The sequence below is a fragment of the Asterias rubens genome, chromosome 4 (assembly GCF_902459465.1).
Source record: "Asterias rubens chromosome 4, eAstRub1.3, whole genome shotgun sequence".
Classification (NCBI taxonomy): Eukaryota; Metazoa; Echinodermata; class Asteroidea; order Forcipulatida; family Asteriidae; genus Asterias; species Asterias rubens.
Window position 1 is genome coordinate 20,058,710 of NC_047065.1, and position 20,674 is coordinate 20,079,383.

The 20,674-nt window shown below is 40.5% G+C and overlaps 1 protein-coding gene across 4 annotated transcripts; it reads right to left on the reverse strand.

The window, feature by feature from the left end:
- Positions 1-1,687: 1,687 nt before the first annotated feature.
- Positions 1,688-20,383, reverse strand: LOC117289208 (transcriptional repressor CTCF-like). 4 transcript variants are annotated; one of them, XM_033770219.1, is made up of 10 exons: positions 20,244-20,383; positions 20,041-20,112; positions 17,700-18,000; positions 17,078-17,317; positions 16,349-16,439; positions 14,103-14,230; positions 13,161-13,281; positions 12,373-12,464; positions 6,966-7,106; positions 1,688-5,986 (listed from the first exon to the last, which is right to left on the reverse strand). In XM_033770219.1, exons 3-10 carry the CDS (start codon positions 17,979-17,981, stop codon positions 3,713-3,715), a joined length of 3,369 nt encoding a protein of 1,122 aa, XP_033626110.1. In that variant the 5' UTR covers positions 17,982-18,000; positions 20,041-20,112; positions 20,244-20,383; the 3' UTR covers positions 1,688-3,712. The 4 variants fall into 4 exon arrangements, with proteins under 4 accessions (XP_033626110.1, XP_033626109.1, XP_033626112.1 ...); XM_033770218.1 differs by lacking the exon at positions 20,041-20,112; XM_033770221.1 differs by lacking the exons at positions 20,041-20,112; positions 20,244-20,383 and adding an exon at positions 19,791-19,860.
- Positions 20,384-20,674: the final 291 nt, after the last annotated feature.

The window sequence follows — 20,674 nt, forward strand, 5'->3', positions numbered from 1 at the left end:
ATTATTAAAATTTATTCCTTCTAAAAAACTATGATTGTTAACAACGTACCTTCAGAGGGAGGGGTTTTTCACAATGTTTTCTACTATCACCAGCGATCTCCATTACTCATTGCCAAGTAAGGTTTTATGCCAACAATTAAAACCAATAGTGACCACTGCCTTTAATGCTAATGAAATATACAAACAGTCAGGTAAAACAATGGCAAAACCAAGTGAAAGGTCAAAAAGCAAGTAGCCCACAACTGACTTAAAGGGAAGGTACACGTTTGGTAATTACTCAAACAAATTAACTTGAAGACTGACTTGGTAACGAGCATTTGAGAGCTGTTGATATTATAAAACATTGTGAGAAACGACTCCCTCTAAAGTAATGTAGTTTTCGAGAAAGAGGTAATTTCTCACTAAATTAATAAAGTTTTATAAAATAAAATAAAATACTTCTAGCTAGAAGTCTTTTACTCCTATCTGAAAGCACATTAATTCGTCCAACAAGGGTGTTTTTCTTTCATAACTTTCTCGCAACTTCGATGACCACTTATTGAACCCAAATGTTCACAGGCTTGTTATTTCATGCTTTTTTATATGATGGGATACACCAAGTGAGAACACTGGTCTTTAACAATACCAAAATTACCAAATGTGTACAATGGACACTATTGGTAATATTGTCAAAGACCAGTCTTCTCACTTTGTGTATCTCATCATGTGTAAAATAACAAACCTGTAAAAATTTAGACTCAATTGGTCGTCAGTTGCGAGATAACTTTGAAAGAAAAAACACCCTTGTCACACGTACAAAATGTACATGTAGTTGTGTGCTTTTAGATGCTTGATTTCGATACCTCAAATTCTAAATCTGAGGTCTCGGAATCAAATTCGTGGAAAATTACTTCTTTCTCGAAAACTACATTACTTCAGATGGAGCCGTTTCTCACAATGTTTTTTACTACCAACCTCTCCCCATATACTCATCACCAAGAAAGGTTTTATGCTAGTAAATATTTTGAGTCATTACCAATAGTGTCCACTGCCTGTAAGTACTTTGTACAGAAGCAAATTAGAATTGTCGATAAAATGGGCGAATCCTCAAAGTCTCATCATTTAGTCACCGTTAATAATTCTCTCTCCAACAAACTGGTGTCGAACATTTTAAAGACGTCTTCGAAAATGACGACCAAAACGGAGGAACTTATTTCAAAATTCATCACTTAATTACTTCTACAATTGAATAGTATAAAAATACTGGATGCATACTTATATGGATGCCCTGGTCGCAAGACAATCACAGGGTAAAATCTTCTCTATCATTTCACGCAAACCAAAGCCTTGTGAAAGTGATAAGCAAACATTCACAGAGTGAGTATATTTTGTGACAATTCACAAAAACAATGCATTCAGGATTCGAACTGCCTCTAACTACCGGGCAACCTCGGTAGTCTAGTTGGTAAGACACTGCTCTAGAATTGCAAGGGTCGTGGGTTCGAATCCCACCGGAGTAACATGCGTTTTTCACAGGACTCGGGAAAGTACCGAGTATACAGTGCTAACACACATCGGTGTATGGGTAAAAACCAAAATTAATATATTCTTTATCCCCAATGCAAATTTAACATCTATTACATTCAATATTTGTTTTATTATAACTTTTGAGTATGATGCATTTTCAAATAATCACGGAAATTCAGGATTTTCAGATATTTATTTTATTATTTTCTCCGGGATAAGAGCATTTTCAGTCAAATTAACGTTTATTTTGAGAAATAGGACACTAAGTTCATAATTTAAAATTCATTTGTTACCCAATGTCCTACCCATCTTTAACGAGACAACCCAATTGTTTCTATTTATGTGCAACTATTTCAGTGCGTCACTAAGCTACATTATGCGCAACTGTCCACTTGTAACGAACTTAAGAGTTTCAAAAAGTTTAACGTGCTAGGAATATACAAGTAGCGATTAATCTGAAAATCTGCTTTATGTTCAACAAATAAGACAATGTTTAAAAACTGGATTTTACCTGAATGCCTTTAATTTATGTACAGTTATATTTAGTCACTGCTCATTTTCTCTTCCACAAACCGGTGCAGTACATATTTAAAGATGTTTTTGAAAATGACATAACAAAAAATGGGGAACAAACATAATTCAAATGTCACCATTATTATGTTCACTTATTTCTATTTCAAACTAAAACGTCTACATTAAACTTTCAAACACATAAGCTTCAAATTGGTAATTAAAGAATGTTTCAAGTTCTTGATTATATACAATTGGATTAAAAATTCAACAGAGAGAAAAACAACTCTCATAAATTGGTCTTAAAATAAAGTGGTGCTCAAGTTGTGTTACTTTGAGAAGGCAACATAGGTGAATGTTGCCTTTATTTTCCCTAGTCATCGCCTTAGTCGCCCTTGAACTGTTAAACAAGATTGTGCAAGTCTCATGCACAATCAACCAATAGGATCCATGCAAGTGCACCAAATTGGTTCCACGACATGTTAAAGCAAGAGGGGTCCGAAATTGTTCCATGAGACTTGCTCAGTCTGTAGAAATTTACAATTGCCCTTAGATATTGCCTTGGTGCCCTTGTTGCCCTTGTTCTTTGAATGAACAAAGCATCAGGCCCGTGAATTCTTAATAAATGAAGCTTGCCTGTGGCAAAAAAGTTTGGTTTTTTAAGCGTTACATACAAAGTGAAGAACCTGAGAACAAAAGATGTCCAAAAGGACTTGAAAAACTAAGTGGACCTTACACCTGTCCACGCATTTTTTTTTTCTTACAGCTATGATTGAAGAATATGTTTTTGTACAGAACAAAGGAATTTCCACAGAGTGTAAATGAGGATTAGAGTGTGTGGGTGAAAAAATGACTTTGATATTGAATCACTTGGTAACTCGCACATAAACTAGTGCCCACAATCACACATTGTACAGTGGTATACGCCTTCCATATATTTATGCATGAGTGCGTCACGATTCTAACCCAAATCGAGGCTATAGGCGCAGCCTTTGCAATGGGTGACGTGCGCCTGAAGTCTCATTTTGGGTAAGAATTATGACGTCATGCATAAATATTAAGAAAGGCGTACTACATATACATCCAAATTGTAAACTCTGTGAGGTATCAAAGTAAAGAACCTAGCCCATCCAGGCACATAACACATATTAGATTCTATTCTGTTACAAAGTACTAGCTATGCGTACAATAAAAATGAACAAGGTGGCCACTGAAAGCAGCATGGCGGAACACTTAACTTCATTAAATATAGGCACTGTTTGCTGTGACATCCTCTTCAAAGCATAATGACATCAGAAATGATTTCATTCAAAAAAGCAATCAATTAAAAAGATACAATACAAAATACAATTATCTATTAACCTAATATCTACACTGGCAAACTTTTTGGGGAATTGGATTTTAACAAAGGGATGGTTAAGTTTTACACTGCTAAATATATTCACCAGCAATGCTTTGCAAAAACTCTCCATCTGAGATCAAACAGAAAATAGTTCCGACACTATGAATTCGGTATTTGCAGTGAATAACAAACACTAATTAAACACTACTTGTAGCTTTGGAAAACAAAAATTTGCATAATAATAAGATCGCTGTTAAAAATTACAGGCTTTTGACACTTAATAACAATTGATTGAAGAAACAGTTTAAAGAATGGATATACACAATTGAAACATGAAGACCAGTCCCCTTGTTATTACTGCTCTTCAACAAAGAGGTAGATAGTTCCGTCATCAGCGACTTCTTCATCATCTTCTTCTTCCTCTTCAGCACCTTGGCTTATTGCCTGATTTGCTGGGACTAGAATGGACTCCTGTTGTGTGATGACGTTGGGATTGCTCTCTACAGCAGGCTGTGCCTTCTTCTGCCCTTCCACTTTTGTTGGCACGTCTGCGTCAGCGGGGCTTTCATCTGGGACTGTCTTAGCAACTGTTTTCTTCTCCGTCTTCTCCACCTTAAGCTTTGCTGGGGACGCTTTTTGCTTCTTCTGTGGTTCTTCTTCAGCTGTACCCTCAGCAGATCCTTCAGCTGATCCTTCAGCTAATGCTTCAGCAGATTCTTCGGCTAATCCTTCTTCAGCTGATCCTTCTTCAGCTGATGTTGACTGCCCTTCCTGTGGAACCATGATGATCTGCTGGGGTAAGACTTCTTGTGCCATTTCTTCCTCTTCCTCAGCTCCCTGGGTTCCCTCAGGCTCTTCTTCCTGCTGGATGTTGGTCATGGCTCCGTTGACAAATTGGACATCGCTACCCAGGTTCTCCATGGATTCCTCTGTGTTATGAGAGACGGTCAGCACTGTGACCGGACCACCCTGCTCACCTTGGATAATCTGTAGTGTGCCGTCTGCCGTACCCTGCTGCATGGCAGCCTGGATAGCTTCAGCATCCTCTTGGGACAGCTGCAGGGTGTTCCCGTGCTCATCAACAATCTGGTGCTGTTGCTCCGACATTGCCATCCTTTGTCGGCGGGTCACCTTCTTGCTAGGAGAGACACCGATCTCGGCCGAATCTCTCCGTTTTCGCTTCAGGAGTGTAGTTGTACCTGTAGCTTCAGTCTCATCTACCTCCGGATTGATGTTGTGCTTCTTCTGCAAGTGATTGACGAGGGTCTGTTTGTGCTTGAATGTTTCGTTGCAATCGTCGCACTGGAAGGGGCGTTCCCCGGTGTGGACCCTCATGTGGACGACCAGGTGACGCTTCTGTGGGGCAGAGTACTCGCACTCAAGACACTGGTAAATTTTCTCACCCTTGTGTGTCTTCTGGTGCTGCATGAAGCTGTACCGGTCCGTGAAGCCGTTCTCACAGACTTTGCAGATGAGCGGCTGTCCCTGGGTGTGCATCTTACGGATGTGGGTTTTCATGTCTGCATGACGCCCGAATGTGGTTTCGCAGTACTCACACCTGTGAGCAGGGCGGGAACCAGCATGCTTCCACAGATGCTCCTTCAGGCTACTCTTCTGGGAGAAACTCTGCTCACACTCCCCGCACTGGAACGGCTTCTCACCAGTATGAACTCGCATGTGACGCTTCAGCTTGTAGTTGTCTGTGCTGGCATAGTCGCACAAGGTACATCGGTAAGGCTTCTCACCTGTATGGGACCTCATGTGACGTTTGATCTTGCTGGCCTCTACACTGTAATACTCACAGAGAGGACACTTGTGTGGTTTTTCATGGGTGTGGATGTACTTCATGTGTCTACCAAGCTCTCCAGAGGTTCCAAAGGCCTTGTCACATACCTCACACTTGTATGGCTTGGTACCTGTATGTGTGTTGAGGTGATTACGGAGAAGTGTAGAGGTGCGGAAGATTCTGCCGCACTTGTTGCACTCATGGACCTTCGGCTCACGAGGGCTGGCAGGAGACTTCTTGGCACGCCCAAGGACCTGATCAATGAGTCGCCCATCGTCAAACTTAGGAACCATGTACTTCTTCCTTTTCTTGGGAGAGTCCTTTTCATCTATGTTTGGTTTGGTGACAGGTTCATCGTCGTTGTCTCCAGCGTAGAAATCATAAACGGAATGGTCCTGGATGGTTCTCTGTCCATCCTCTCCTTCCACAACCTCCCTGACGATAACAATCTGGGTGTTCATCGGAACCACGACCTCTTCATGCTCCTCCGACACGACCAGTCCCTCCCCTTCTTCTTCTCCGACTTCAGCTTGACGTTTTCGTGGCGACCGGCGGATAGTGATGACTTTCTCTTTGGAATCCTTTATGGTGCTAATACCCGGGGGCTGGAGCTCAATGAATGACGGTGGCTCTCGGCCTTCTTGGATGATAGCTGCATTGGCAACGGCTCTCTCTTCTTCATCTTCCTCAGTTGGTTGGACGATGACTTGGTTAGAGGTAGCGGCACCGGTTGGAACCTCACTGCCTTCCTGGGTTACAATTGTACCACCTGGCTGTTCAGTACCATCAGCCTGGATGATTGTGTACACCTGTGTGCTGTTATTGGCACCCTCTGAAGAAGCCTATTAGGCAAGTGAGAAAAAAAAAAAGGAAATAAAAATTTTTAAAAAACTACATCATTGTTTTTAAACCCAGTAAACAACTGTCTTGTGAAAATATCCTTAAATTTGTCATGTTCAGTGAAAACGGTGAAAGAAGGTTTATGTTTTGCTGGGGATTATTTCGCAACTGGTATTATAAGGGTGATACGAAAAAGGTTATTATTGTAAATTATTATTATTAGGCTTGCTCCGATTGCAGCAATTCAAATTCCTTCAAATTGGAGTGGAAAGCAACAAGTTTGAGTACTGTTTACAAATCACACTGAGGATACAAAGACCAACAACTTTGATATTTTATGCCTGATCTCCATGATTTTTTTAATTATTAGAATTTTTTTTTTTTTTTTTATTTTTGCTGTAAATCAATATCTTCAATGTGTAGGATTTGAAACTTTGCATGGTGGAAATACGATATAGAAAGGTTTGCGGTAACACCATGCAATGACTATCTCTAATGAGTTGGGGTGGTTCTGAAAAGAACCGTTGGTTTCAACTCGCCGTTTCGATCCGTATGCTCTGATCATCTTCTGGAGAAAGCTCAGAGCATACTGAACGAAACGTCGAGTTGAAACCAACGGTTCTTTTCAGAACCACCCCAACTCATTAGAGATAGTCATTACGTGGTGCTACCGCAAACCTTTCTATATCTTCAATGTGACTACAGAGTTTGTAAAATTGACCTTTGAAAACAAGCTTCCTGTTATGTAACAATATGTGTTTCCAACCCCTATATTATTATAGTGCAGGGCTCGATTTATTTTTATTTTTGCAGTAGTCGTGACTATTTTGTAGATGTCAATGCAGCACGATTAACCGAATAGTTGAAACACGGCAGTCACGACTACACTAATAAATCAATAGTCACGACCACGACACAACTCCCACTGGTCGCCCAGGCTTAGAGGAGATAGATAAAAAGGTCCTGGAGGAGGCAACTTACCTGAGTGAAGGCTATCTGGGAGCCATCTTGGTTGACAGGAATGAACTGTTGGCCTTGGCTGTTCTCATAGACAATGCTGTTGCCCACCATGCTGACTGGCGCACCAGTATTATTATCATTCTGCATGGCCACCATAAGCACCTATGGGAAAATTTATCATATTATATAAATAATGAATGTTTACATTCATGCAATGGAGAAAATATATTCGTTCGTTGAAAAATGTGAAGTAGCATGACCAATGAGATAGATCCACAACACCAATGCAAACCAGTTTAAGCATCTACTTCAAGCTTTTGGTCTTACCCAGCATATCAAGGAGCCGACTCATCATCTCGGTCATTGCCTGGATCTTGTCATAACTCGTGAAATCTCCCCACCAATTGTCTCAAACTTTATTATTCTACCTGGATTATCTGACCATTATGCAGTCATGTGTAACTTGAGTCTGTGCAAGCCGAAAGTCCCAACCGTCACTATAAAGAGCCGACAATGGAAACATGTGAATTCTCCCGAAGTGTTCCACGACATAGGCACTCATTTAGCAAATCTAGAAGTTGATCATGACTGCTTGGATTCCTATGTCAGCCAATATGAGAGTACAGTCAGTGACATCTTGGATAAATACGCACCTTGGAAAACGAGATCAGTCAAGGTCCGAACTGAAGTCTCCTGGTTCAATGATGATATTCGTACAGCGAGAAAGATCTGTCGTCAACTGGAGCGGAAGTGGCGGAAAAATGGCAAATTGGCAATACAACGACAAGAATATCGCAACCAATGTAAAGTAGTTAGGAATTTGATCAACCAGGCAAAGATCATCCATTATTCATCTCAAGTACAAGAATCCTCAGGAGATCAAAAGAAGCTCTTCAAGATAATTGGTAAGTTGTTGCTCAAACCCAAAACCCCTGTCCTTCCATCCACCTACAATAACCAGGACTTAGCAAATGAGTTCCAGAAATTCTTTGTCACCAAGATTTCAGACATCCGCTCATCATTTTCATCAGTCCCTTACAACGTGCCGCAGACATTGCCACATCTTCAACCAGAGTGTAGACTATCTGTGTTTGAGCCTGCCACTGTTGCTGAGATTTCAAAGGGTTATTATGAAATCTCCTTCAAAATCCTGTGAGCTGGATCCTGTATCAACATCCATGATAAAGCAAAACATTGATATATTTGTACCCTACATCACTAAGCTTGTAAACGAATCTCTCAGTTCCGGTTGTTTCCCCGATAGCCTCAAAGTTTCCTACATCAGGCCGCTCATCAAGAAACCAAACCTGGACAAGGAGATATTCAAAAACTACAGACCGGTTGCAAACTTAAAATATCTTGGAAAAGTCATCGAACGAGTAGTGTCATCACGTATTTCTGATCACATTCATACTTTCAACCTGTCCGACGTGTTCCAGTCAGCATACAAGCCTTTCCATGGGACCGAGGCTGCACTAGTCCGTGTGAGCAACGATATTCTCTCTTCTATGGACAATGGTAACCTTACAGCACTAGTCCTGCTAGACTTGAGTGCTGCTTTTGACACTGTTGATCATAACATCCTTCTCTCTCGGCTCCAGAATCACCTTGGCATAGAGGACACAGCCCTAGCATGGTGCAAATCGTATCTCCACAATAGAACTCAGCATGTGTGTATTGGCACTGCGATATCCGACCCTGTTGTTTTGAACTACTCTGTGCCACAGGGGTCGGTACTCGGCCCGCAGTGGTTTACGCTGTACACTTTACCGATTCGTGACATCATCCTCAAATTTAATCTGAATTACCATGTGTACGCAGACGACACTCAGCTATACATCACGTTTAAATCGTCTCAAGAAAACGCCAATGCATCTATTGCAAGACTTGAGAAATGCATCCAAGAGATTCGACGTTGGACACAACAAAACTTCCTGAAGTTAAATGATGATAAGACTGAGTTCCTTTTATTTGGGTCACGTCAACAGTTAACTAAGGTTTCAGTGCCATACATCTCCATCGGTGATGCTCGGATAGCTCCCTCGCTAAAAGCTCGGAACTTGGGGGTTATTTTTGATTCATCGATGACACTTCAGCCACACATCAACAATATTGTTCGTTTATCATCATATCACATCAGGAATATAGGTAAGATTCGCAAGTACTTGGACAAAAGTGCCACTGAAAAGGTCATTCACGCATTTGTTACTTCTCGTCTTGACAACGGCAATGCTCTTCTATACAGTCTTCCTAACAACCAGATTTCCCGACTTCAACTGCTCCAAAATACTGCTGCCCGCATTGTGACACTGTCTAGAAAATCCTGTTCTATCACCCCCATTCTGAAACAACTACACTGGCTCCCTATCTCTCAACGAATCATCTTCAAGCTGATGCTCATTGTCCACAAAGCTCTAAATGGCAAGGCTCCCCACTATATTTCTGAACTGCTTCAAGTTTACACTCCATCAAGGAATCTTCGATCAAGTTCCATGCTTCTCCTCATTGAACCCAAGTCTCGACACTCATGGGGTGACAGGTCTTTTTCTTCAGCCGCGCCTCGCATCTGGAACTCTCTACCACTTAATCTTCGATCTTGTGTTTGTACCGCAAAATTCAAGTCTCTTCTCAAAACTTATCTTATGTCACAGGTTTTCAATGACTAATTTTGTTGTGTCTGTTTTTTTTTTTTTTTTTTTTTTTTTTTTTTTTTTTTCTTTGTGTTTTGTTTTTGTTTTGTTTTGGTTTTACTGCGCCTTGAACACCCAGCAGGGTGGATATGTGCGCATTACAAGTCTTATTATTATTATTATTATTATTATCTTCTCTCTTAATGCTTGATTAATTCGTTTTGAATCTGGGGTGAATTCCACAAAGATAAAAGACTAGTCTTATCTCTCGTCCTAACTTAGGACTAGCCGTACGTTTTTCATATCTCCTTAGACTAGTCCTAAGTTAGGACTAGTCCTTACTCTTTGTGAAATCGACCCCTGGTCTTGTAAAATAAATTTGTTCCAGTAAAAGTGTTGAGCTACAAGTCCTGCAAATTTGTGGATAACACCGCGCCCCCAGATTTGAGCCTTTAGGGCCATGTCAAATGAGGCAATTTACAGTAGGCCTGGGCGAATAATTTGAATATCCGGTTAATGGCGAATAGGTTTTCCTATCTGTAACCGCGAATGCCTTTTTTTTCTTAACCGGATATCCGCAATGGGCGCGAATACCTATTTATAAACCAGATAGTCCTGTAATTACAACCAAGTAACCGAATATCCGAATATCCGCGGATGTCGGGCGACAACTGATAGTAATGTTTTGTCTGAATCCTTAAGAAACTTCTATCAAGACAGCATAAAACGGCATAAGTCAAGTATTTATTTATGCTCACCTCCGTGAAGAGTTAAAACAATGACATTTCTGACGTAATTGTTCAAAGATTACGAAAGTTTTCCTTCACGTAGAGTCAATCACGATCAAAAGAATTAGCAAATCGCCATCTTTAAATTAGATCCGGTTATTTTTATGAATGAACCGAGTAACACTGTCTAAAAACTAATATCAATCCGGCCATATGATCTCATTCACAATCGAACAGCGCCCTCTATTGGCAAAAAAAACTTTTGAATATCCGGTTAATTTCGGATAGTTGGCCAGCGGTAACCGAATACCAAAATTTCACTATTCGCCCAGCACTAATTTACAGGCAACAGTTCCAGGCAATCTCCATGAAGAAAAAGCATTCACATTTGAATGTTCACCTATTCCCTTGTGGATCGTAATACAATGTTTGAAACATGGCCCGTTTGCTACCAAAGTGGTTCTGTAGCATGCACTGCAGTTGGTTGCCTGCAAAAAGACTGCAAAAGTTGCCTCGTGTGACAAGGCCCTTAGAGATACAGTGTTTTTGGCATCGACACAACAATTTAGAAACATGGAAAATTGTGACTAAGGGACCATGGATAAATTAAGAACGCGGCTGCCCGCGGTCAGACTCGTTCTAGAACGAGTCCGTCCCAAAATTGTCACGCGCCCGTCCCAAGATGGATTAAGCGCTTCACTGATTTTTAAGGTCCCTCATTATCGAACTCTATTGTTGGTGCCTTTTGTTGTTCAGATTACATGGACAAGGCAGCTTGCAAGTAATCCACGAAGGGGTGAAGGATTAGTGTTTGCGGTCTAGCTCAGGTATACACCAGACAATGGGTTGGAGATGTCCATGTACAGCCAACCCTCAAGTTTGCCAAAGCCAATACAATAATATGCTACTGCCATAACAAGTTGAAGTGGTGACTATTATTCTTAAATTTGAAATCATCGCCAACTTATTTTGTATCTACATCTAATTGTTACATTAGGACCCGTGTTTACAGAGATGATAACACTTACAAGATTCGTTCATAAAGATACCGCGAAATCATGCTGACCGGCTCGCAATCGCACAAAACACAACGCAAAATTACATCGTAGTACACAAACACTCCATCTAGCTACACACTCACACACAGTGTTTTCAATATTCAGGCCTAGTAGTCTTGTTATTTTGCGTGCAACAAACTATAATGCAAGAAACATTGAACGCTAGAGGGCTTTCCTAAACAATGTGATAGCGGGAGAGCCGCCCTCCGTTGGAAAAATTGCGCAACAGCTTACGAAATTAGTTTCAACCGCCTTGAGATTAAGACTTTCGGGAGAATCTGGTGTCCGAAAATTGCAATACCAACCAGCGTTGGTGCCCGAGCTAAACTCATACAACATTGGCGCCGTCGCTGGTAGCTTGGGCAACGTGGTGAATTTTCAGCAGTTCCTTGGCAAATATTAAGCGTGTTTAAGAAAAACTTCATAACGTGTTGGCTTCATTGTTCAAACATGAAACATTTTGGACACCTTGGATGTACAAAAAAGAGTATAGTTGTACTGTTTAATGTAAGATGTTTTTCCTATTGACTTTGTTTTACTTTGGGGGATTATTTTGCATGGCGGTCGTGCAAAGACGTAGTATTTTTTATTTTTTAATCTGCGGTTGTGTTTTGACTTATTGTGTGAAAAGGGCTACAACTTGGATTTATCTACCCAGATAAGCCGATTATAACTACACAGTGGTTTTCGGCCTACACCATTGTTCCTTTGTTATACAGTGGGTCTTCCTCGAGACCCGGTGGTTGAGGAGAACGCGTTCCACTCCGTAGTTTTTCTTTTGTTCGTTTTGTCACGCGAAGGAACGCGTCGCGACGCGGTCGTTCCCGTGACATAATTTATCCATGGTCCCTAAGTTTACAAACACATGTAACCTTTGCAATGACATTTGTTGTTGTCCATGGCATCATTGACCATGTGTTTTCATAATCACAGATTAACAACAAATCGTGTGGACTACTCAAAAGTCAGATCCAGTGGAGAAGTGAAAACAAAAACCAAAGCAAAATGTTACCTGCTGTTGTTGCTGCACCATGTTGCCGTCTTGATCTACATGCTGCACCATGACAACTTGCTCACCCTCCATGTTCTGAAGACCTTCGAGTCCTGAGAACAGAGACAGAGAAAAGCTCCAGTTATATCTTCTTGTTACTACATTTTTCCAGCATTAAGACAAATGTCTGGGCTCTTCTAAAGTGCCTTTCTTGGAGGTTATAAGATCAGTTCCAGCATTCTACAAGAATCTGTATAAGGTTTGAATCCCACTTGAGTAGTATGCCATTTGTGTCCTTGAGCAAGACACACAACTAAACAGCTTCTCATCACTGAGATGTATATAGACCTTTATCACGCTGTCACCTTGGTCATGTTCCCTGTTTCCATAACAGTATTGAATAATCGCGCAAACATGGCACCAGACTATTATTTTGTCCAGCCTCAGTTTGGTTACAATGAGTTGGAATGGAGCAAGATGGCCACACCATGATAAAGTTCTATAGAGATGGTGCTAGCTTTAGTGCGCTATATAGTTTGCAGCCCAGGCTGTATACTCACCTGTGAGGTTTGAGGAATGAGTGACCAGGGGTTATAATGTTTGAAGTACAATGATCATTCTTTGGAATTACGCCCTGCGAATGCGATAATAATTTTGACGTCACAAATTGGCAACAAATAATTCGCATCAGTCCTGCAAAACATTCGCTGCGAAAAAACAGCCATGTCCTGTCAATATTAACTTTGCATTCGTAGGAATTATGAAACGGGCTTAAGAGTCAACATTTTTCTAGAGTGTGTGAATCTGACCTTGTATAGTGATATTCTGATGACCTGTGCCCTCTATTCCTTGGATGAAAGCTTGCCCCATGGTATCGGATACAGCTCCGGCATCGGACACTGCAACCACTGACGGACTCTGAGATACAATCTGCACAAGGAGGAAATCAAGTACAAGAAATTAGGCCTAAGCCCTTGAAGTTCACTCTTGATGGTGCACAGCAATTTTCCTCTGATATAGACCAATCCGACGAAACAAAAATTGGAAGCGCCCTCTATTGAATTTTGTTACACTTGCGGTGTCTTTTTGTGCACAATCTAGCAATGAAGACACCGCAGCAAATGGCGCGCAGTGCTCAACACTTGCGCGCCGGTGTGTGCCCGGATTTGTCTATAGGGCACTTCTAAGGGGAAAAGGTGAACGTTTCTGTTATAACCTTGCAGAGGGCACAACAGCAAAAAAAAAAGGGCACCACAGCGATTGCTTATGTAACAAAATACGTACCGGGTTAAGATTACCAACTAAATACCATAATACGTAACACAAAATGCAACTGGTATCTTTCCTTAGTTGTGGTTAGCAAAAAAAGGTTAGGCAATATTTTCTGCTTTGCAGCTCTATAAAATTGGGCCCTGCAGCTGATTTCACGAAACGCTAGTGAGGCCAGTACCTCCTCCTTACTTAGGATGTGTGCAATAGGCCTGGGCCAATAATTTGAATATCCGGTTAATGGAGAATAGTTTTTCCTAACCGCAACCGCAAATACAATTTTTGACCTAACCGGATAATCCGCAAGGGGCGCGGATACCTTTCAATTAACCGGATAGTCCTCTAATTACAACCAAGAAACCGGATTCCTATTATCCGCGATCCGCGAAGTCCTCCGATTAATCCTAAGTTAGGAAGAAATGGGCGCTATTGGGCCTTGGTAATTAAGCTGTGCGTTACCCTACCACTTGAGCATCACTTACCGGTTGTGTAGCAATGTTGGCCGAAGCGTTGGCCAGAAGCTGAAGAGTCTGAGTGATGTCCATTGCAGTGGCCTCCTCAGCAGAATTAGCCTCCATGTGAACATGCTGGGGGGTCTCATTCTCCGGACCTGGAACACAAGACAAACAAATTAATAATAATATTAATAATAATAGCTCTGTTGACTAACACAGAGCTAAAAAAGCTCCTACCAATATAGTTGCTTTGGTCACTACCTTCCACCCCAAACTACCCAAACTTCCCTCAATTCTCAATAATAACATGTCTATACTTCACTCCTCCAGCAGGTTACACTCAGCAATCCCTGAGGTTCCCATGGTTGCATTCCGCAGCCCTAAGAACCTTGGTGACATACTAGTCAGGGCCAAACTTCCCCCAGGTACAGTCCAAACACAACCCCCGACAGATATACTGGGCCGTCACAAATGTACCCGTTCCAAATGCAAAACGTGTCTGCACATTAAGCCCTCACTTAAGGTGAAGAGTCATACCACTGGCTCTTCATACAACATCAAGACCGACTCTGAATGCAGCACGTCTAATGTAGTCTATGTCATATCATGTAAGAGATGTGGGCTACAATAATGTGGGAGAGACTAAGACCAAACTTAGTCTTCGCTTTGCGAATCATGTCTCTTCCATAAAGACTAAGAAACCGTACCCAGTCTCTATCCACTTCAACAGCCCCAATCATAGTGTCATTGATGTTGAACTTCTGGTGATTGAAGCTTACAATGGTGATGACACACACCGCAAGAGTAGAGAATCACACTGGATTCACCAACTCAAGACAGTCAAACCCTTTGGACTTAACATAAACACTGGTGTTAAATAACTTCTCATTACCCTCCACTTCACTTCTGCCTAAGAACTTATATGTTGTATATATTCTGTACATAAAGTATAAATTAATCTAGTTTAAAGTTGTTTTTATAAATTCATCACTGTAACTATCTGATGTAAGTAACCCCCCCCCCCTTTTTTTTCCACAGGTCCCTCATACCTATTTTTAAAATCATCATACCTTTGATCTTGCTATTCTTATTAATTGACCATTGTTAGTTGCATCATGATGCAACTTGCTCTCTAATCCTACCCTTTCATGTCTCCCTGCATTGTTGTCGAACAATACATTTACCACTTTTATGGTCCAGTAACCCATCCTTTCATTCTAAACATCCTTTGTCCTCGCCACTTCACTCCTATTGGTTCATAGCCACCAATATTGTCTCTGAAATAGAAACTTTGATTGGCTGTTATTTTCCCGCTTCTTTCTGGATCCTTTCCTTAATCCCTTTCCCCCTCTCTTTTTCTATAAATGGATATGTATTTGTTTGTACTTGTTTTATGCCTCTGAAGAAGGTCCGGATTGGGACGAAAGCTAAGGCCATCTACCCTATTCATTAATAATAATAGCTACATGTAACTATAGCAATCATATCCGTCACCTAATGACGCTAAAGGCACTTCAACACTTAGTATTTTCCTGCAATTATGTGGGACAATATTTAAATTTTGAGACCTATTTTTTTTTACATGTGCTGTGGCATAATATGCTGTCGATCTGCCAGGAACATCGGGGCGAGCCCCTTCTCTTTACGGTAAGTGCAAGGAGTTCTCTTACCTGCATTACTCAAAACACAGACCGAAGGCTTTACTTCCCACCTTGCTTATTAAGGACACAGTGTCTTTCTTAAGGACACAGGTGTGTTGACTGGGACTCGAACCCACACTCTGATCAGAAACACCAGTGCTTGAGTTCAGTGCTCTTGACCACTAAGCCAGAACCACCCATTGTTTGGCCTTTTTTGCAACATCCCCATTAGATTTGTACATGAAAGTCTATAGAGAGCATCCACGCAAGTCACATCGCCAAATTTAATGCTGTTTGGTTGAACATCATACAAATTCAGGAATAAACTTTTTTTTTTTCGTACAAGAATTTACAGACACACGCGATGTGGCGTTCTTGAATTTCAACAAAAATGCACTAAAAGTACATCAAATCAAATAATATTTTACACCATTTTGATGTAAGAATAGAGACTTGTAACTTTGTCTCAACTTTCATCTCTATCTACAGATGGAATGCAATAGACGCCATTGATGAATTGTGCACACTTTTGTGAAGAGCTATCACTGGCTGAGAGTCTTGCGTAACGATACATGCGTGTACTTTCCCATTGCTTTACATCAAAGATGGGGGGGGGGTTGTTTTTTAACCAACCTTGTTGCTGAACTACATCAGCCAGTTGATGTGCAACCTCTGGCTGACTCCCAGCGGCTTTGGCTTGCTCTGATTCTCCCTGCTCTTCAAGCTGTATCATTCAAATGAAAACAAAAACTGATTAATATTGTGGGATGTCAAGTTCATCTATCACCTACATGTACACTGCTTCAACCAGCCAACTATCTAAACATTTATTATCAACCACTCTGGTTTACGAATAAGAAGTAAAAGAGTAGGTGTTGAGGTCAGTTTAAAACCTGTTTTTCCCTCGAGTACGTGTAGAGACTGTATACGGCTGAAACTTTTACTTTACTGTATTGTCTTACTGTATTGTCTTTCTGTATTGTCTTTCTTTATAATTTTGCCTTAACTGAGCACTATGTTGACAAACCAATCTTTGATTAAGAACCAGTAAAGGCAGTGGACACTTTTGGTAATTGCGTGTACTAAAAAATAAAACCTTACATGGCAACAAGTAAAGGGGAGAGGTTGATAGTATAAAACATTGTGAGAAACGGCTTCCTCTGAAGTAACGAGTTTTCGAGAAAATCTAATTTTCCACAAATTTGTTTTCGAGACCTCAGAATTAGATTTCTCAACTTCAATGACCAATTGAGCTCAAATTTTATGCATTTGCTGAGATAATGAGAAGATTGGTCCAGTGTCTCCAAAAAAAACAATGAAAAAAACAGAATTTGAAAATTGCAAATTGATCAGGAAACCCACCTGCATGGGTTCTCCAACAGCGACATCTTGTGGTTGTACGGCAGCAACAAACTCGACCTGTTCTTCCATCGCCTCTTCAGCCGGCTGCACCATGGACTCTTTAGGCTGTGCGGCTTCCACTGCTACTGGTTGGGCAACTTCTTGCTGCTGCTGCTGCTGCTGCAGCTGCTGTTGCTGCTGATGGTGCATGGCTGCCACCTGCTCAGGCAGCTCAGACAATGTTACAGCAACTGCGGCAACCTTCATCAGTAAATAAATGATAACAAAAGATCCCATCATTATTTCATAGTAAAAATTACGAATATCCTTCCAAGAATGTTATGCACTCCTTAGACAGATGTAATATTTTAGATCTCTACAAATTACTGTTCCAGATAAAAGCTTAAAAACCCTTTCTGATGTATGCTTTTGATACATGTGTTATCATGAAGGAACGCTTTTCAACAAAGTTAACCCTGAGTGAGGCATGTTACTTGCAATCCTTGCTTGATTATATTACATTTAATATAGAAAAAATAACCTTGCGTTACAGTTGTGAAGGAAAAAAAACAGTGAAACATCTCATATAGCTTGATGCCGTTTGAGAATGACATTTATCCGAGATGAAATAATATTGGGCTACCTGTTCGAGTTGATCTTGACTTTGAGTGTCGCCAGAGGGAGCAGCGACAGCCGGGGTGGTTGTTGACGACAGCTCCTCATTGAAGTTCTGCAGGTATGTCTCCAGTACGTTGATGGAGGCAGCTGCAGCGATGCTGTCCCCTGCTGCTATGCTAGCAGCAGCAGGGACAACACCGTCACCTGATGCTGTGCTGGCATCGGCTGCTGCTGCAGCCTCCTCGGTAGCTGGATTCTTGTCGTCGGCTGCTACCACCGATTGGGAACCCTCAGAATTGGCTTCCATTATTAGCTTGATCTCTCACCTGCAAATGAAAATTTTTAAAGGAATATTCAATTTTAATTGAAGAGACAATGTCGTTCTGTATGCTTTTAATTACAATTGGCCAACCATTATTTAGATATTCAATAGAAGGAAATTTGCATCAGGGATAATAAAGAATATTAATTTTAATTTTTACCCACATACACCGATGTGTGTTAGCACTGTATACTCGGTACTTTCCCCGAGCTTTGTGGAAAAAAAAAATCAAAGTCATATTCCTTGAGTCAAACAGCGAGTAGGCCTATACAAAGCTAACACATACTTCTATGAAGAAGCAAGGCCTAACTTCATAAAGCCTGTAAGCACAAAAACCTGCTAAGCACAGGAAAATCTGGCTCAGCAAAACTGGTTACCAGCCAACATTCCAATACGTTAACATTGTTGTTTACTGGTGCCCCTCTCATTTTGTTCATGTAGTGAGATAAATGTAGAGTTTTTTTATAGGGCCTAGAAAGGTTTGCGGTAACACCAGGTAATGACTATCTCTAATGAGTTGGGGTGGTTCTGAAAAGAACCGTTGGTTTTAACTTGACATTTCAATCAGTATGCTCCGATTGACTTCTGCTTTCTCCAGAAACCAACGGTTCTGTTCAGAACCAACCCAACTCATTAGAGATAGTATGGTGTTACCGCAAACCTTTCTATATCGTATTTCCACCATGCAAAGTTTCAAATTCTACTAAGAGTTACTTTGTATAACAGCAGATGAAACAAGTTCTCTACTCCACAATATTGTTGAAAGCCTATATACGTAGTCAGAAACTACATTTTTTTTTCTGAAAAATTGAATAACCCACCTCATGAGCATGTATTGATACATTATAGTACAGTAGGCCTAATTGTGTTAAAGCCATTGGACCCTTTCGGTAAAGAAAAAAAAAAAAAAGTTCACAGATTTCCTGTTATTTTCTCCCGACTCCGATGTCCGATTGAGCCTTAATTTCCACAGGATTGTTATTTTATATATAAGTTGTGATACACGAAGTGTGGGACTTGGACAATACTGTTTACCGAAAGTAAAATAAGGTTGTCGAAACCTCTCAGGCCATTAACTATTTTTTGCAGATCTTTTGCACCAAGTTTCTGCGCTAACTGTGTAGTAAAGAAAACCTAGTGTTTGTGGTAATGTGGAGTTAACAACAAACGTGCAACCCCACAGTCGCACTAAATACCGACAACTCACAACCCCTCACAACAACAGGAGATTTTAACAGGAGATTTGAACATAAGTCAAAAGTTAAATATATATGCACAAGAGTCATGCATCTAAATCACTTTCAAACCATTTCAAAAATTGTATTTTTAATTGCAAAAATTGTGGGGTTTTTTTTTACCCAGAAGTTAGTAACAAACGGAAATATTCATGGTTCATTGGGGCTGGGGAAGGGTCAGTTAAGTTGCTGGCACAGACTTGTTAAATTAAAAAAAAAAACTTCAAAATAAAAGCCCCCAAAAATTTCATATTTGGTTTAGTAGTTCTGTTCATTATTCAGCATGTTTAGTGATGTGAACCAACCCAGGCATTCAAAAAAAGGCCAAATTAATTGTTTATTATATAAAATTTAATTAAAAGCAATTTATTTCCAAATCAAAAGTGGCAACAAATCTTCTAACCAAAACATGTCTGTCTTTTTTTCCATGACATGGTCTAAAAAAAGGTCAATTCACACAAAGGCCACACCTTGTCTTTACTATTTAATATTTCCAGCAATATTGGCAGGTGAAAAACAGCCCAAAATATCTCCGATGATATTCAAAACAACGACCTACTATTCCACTTCGAGACCAAGACAAATTTCGGACTAAACAAGAGCCAACGGCAGCGGGAAAGTGGCGCTCTACAGCCGCCTAGCGTCCAAATTTCGACAGCGTCATTTTGGGTCTTCATTTGCATAAACTTATAAAGCCCCCTGCAGAATTTGGGTGACGCTTGGGGGCGCAAGATTACAAAACAACAGCCAAAAAGTTACAAAGATTCCACTTTTGTGGACATAAACTCAAAGAATGGTAAGTTAGGTACCTTTGCATCTAATGATCTTCAGGAACTGGTGACAACTGAGGTAGAAATCTGTTGTAAAATGTTGCAGGTTCGCTGTGAAAAAAGACAACTCCACGATTCATTTGCATAAATCCCAAGCGAAGCAGCCAAAAACACAACGACGTCAGGGGGCGCTAACCAGATTGGGAGGCATTTTACGGGAAATATTCATCGGAATAACTTACCTGTAGTACTGCAGCAACCTTCGATCGTGTCTTATTCAATCCACCACAATATTTGGAGACAAATTTGTGAGATAAATGCGTATTTCGATGCAAAAAATGCACGAAAAGATCCCAGACAATGGCACCTTTAGGAAGCAAGATGGCGCTCTTTGAATACGCATGCCCGTCCGTTGACTTAAAATGGTTTACTTACGCTCGCCCGACGACTCTTTAAGTTCATACAAATATTTAACAAATCTGATTAAGATTTTACAAAGACCTTACTTGCAAAGAATTATCAAGAAAACACAAAAATATTTTTAAAATAGTAAACATGTATTTAATAAACTATATTTCCAATGTATCAAAGGTTCCATGAAACATCCTTGTCTTCTTGTTTTTGTTTAACATAAAACAGCCGTAGGAACAGAACAATAACGACGCACACACGT

Bases quoted from the DNA above. Each gene is read 5' to 3' on its own strand.
- LOC117289208 (XM_033770218.1), bottom strand. From the start codon at position 17,981: ATGGAAGCCAATTCTGAGGGTTCCCAATCGGTGGTAGCAGCCGACGAC. The intron at 14,231-16,348 runs GTTGGTTAAAAA...CTTGTGTTCCAG, and splicing joins TGATGTAGTTCAGCAACAAG to GTCCGGAGAATGAGACCCCC. The intron at 7,107-12,372 runs GTAACATTTTGC...ATTTTCCCATAG, and splicing joins TGGTGCAGCAACAACAGCAG to GTGCTTATGGTGGCCATGCA.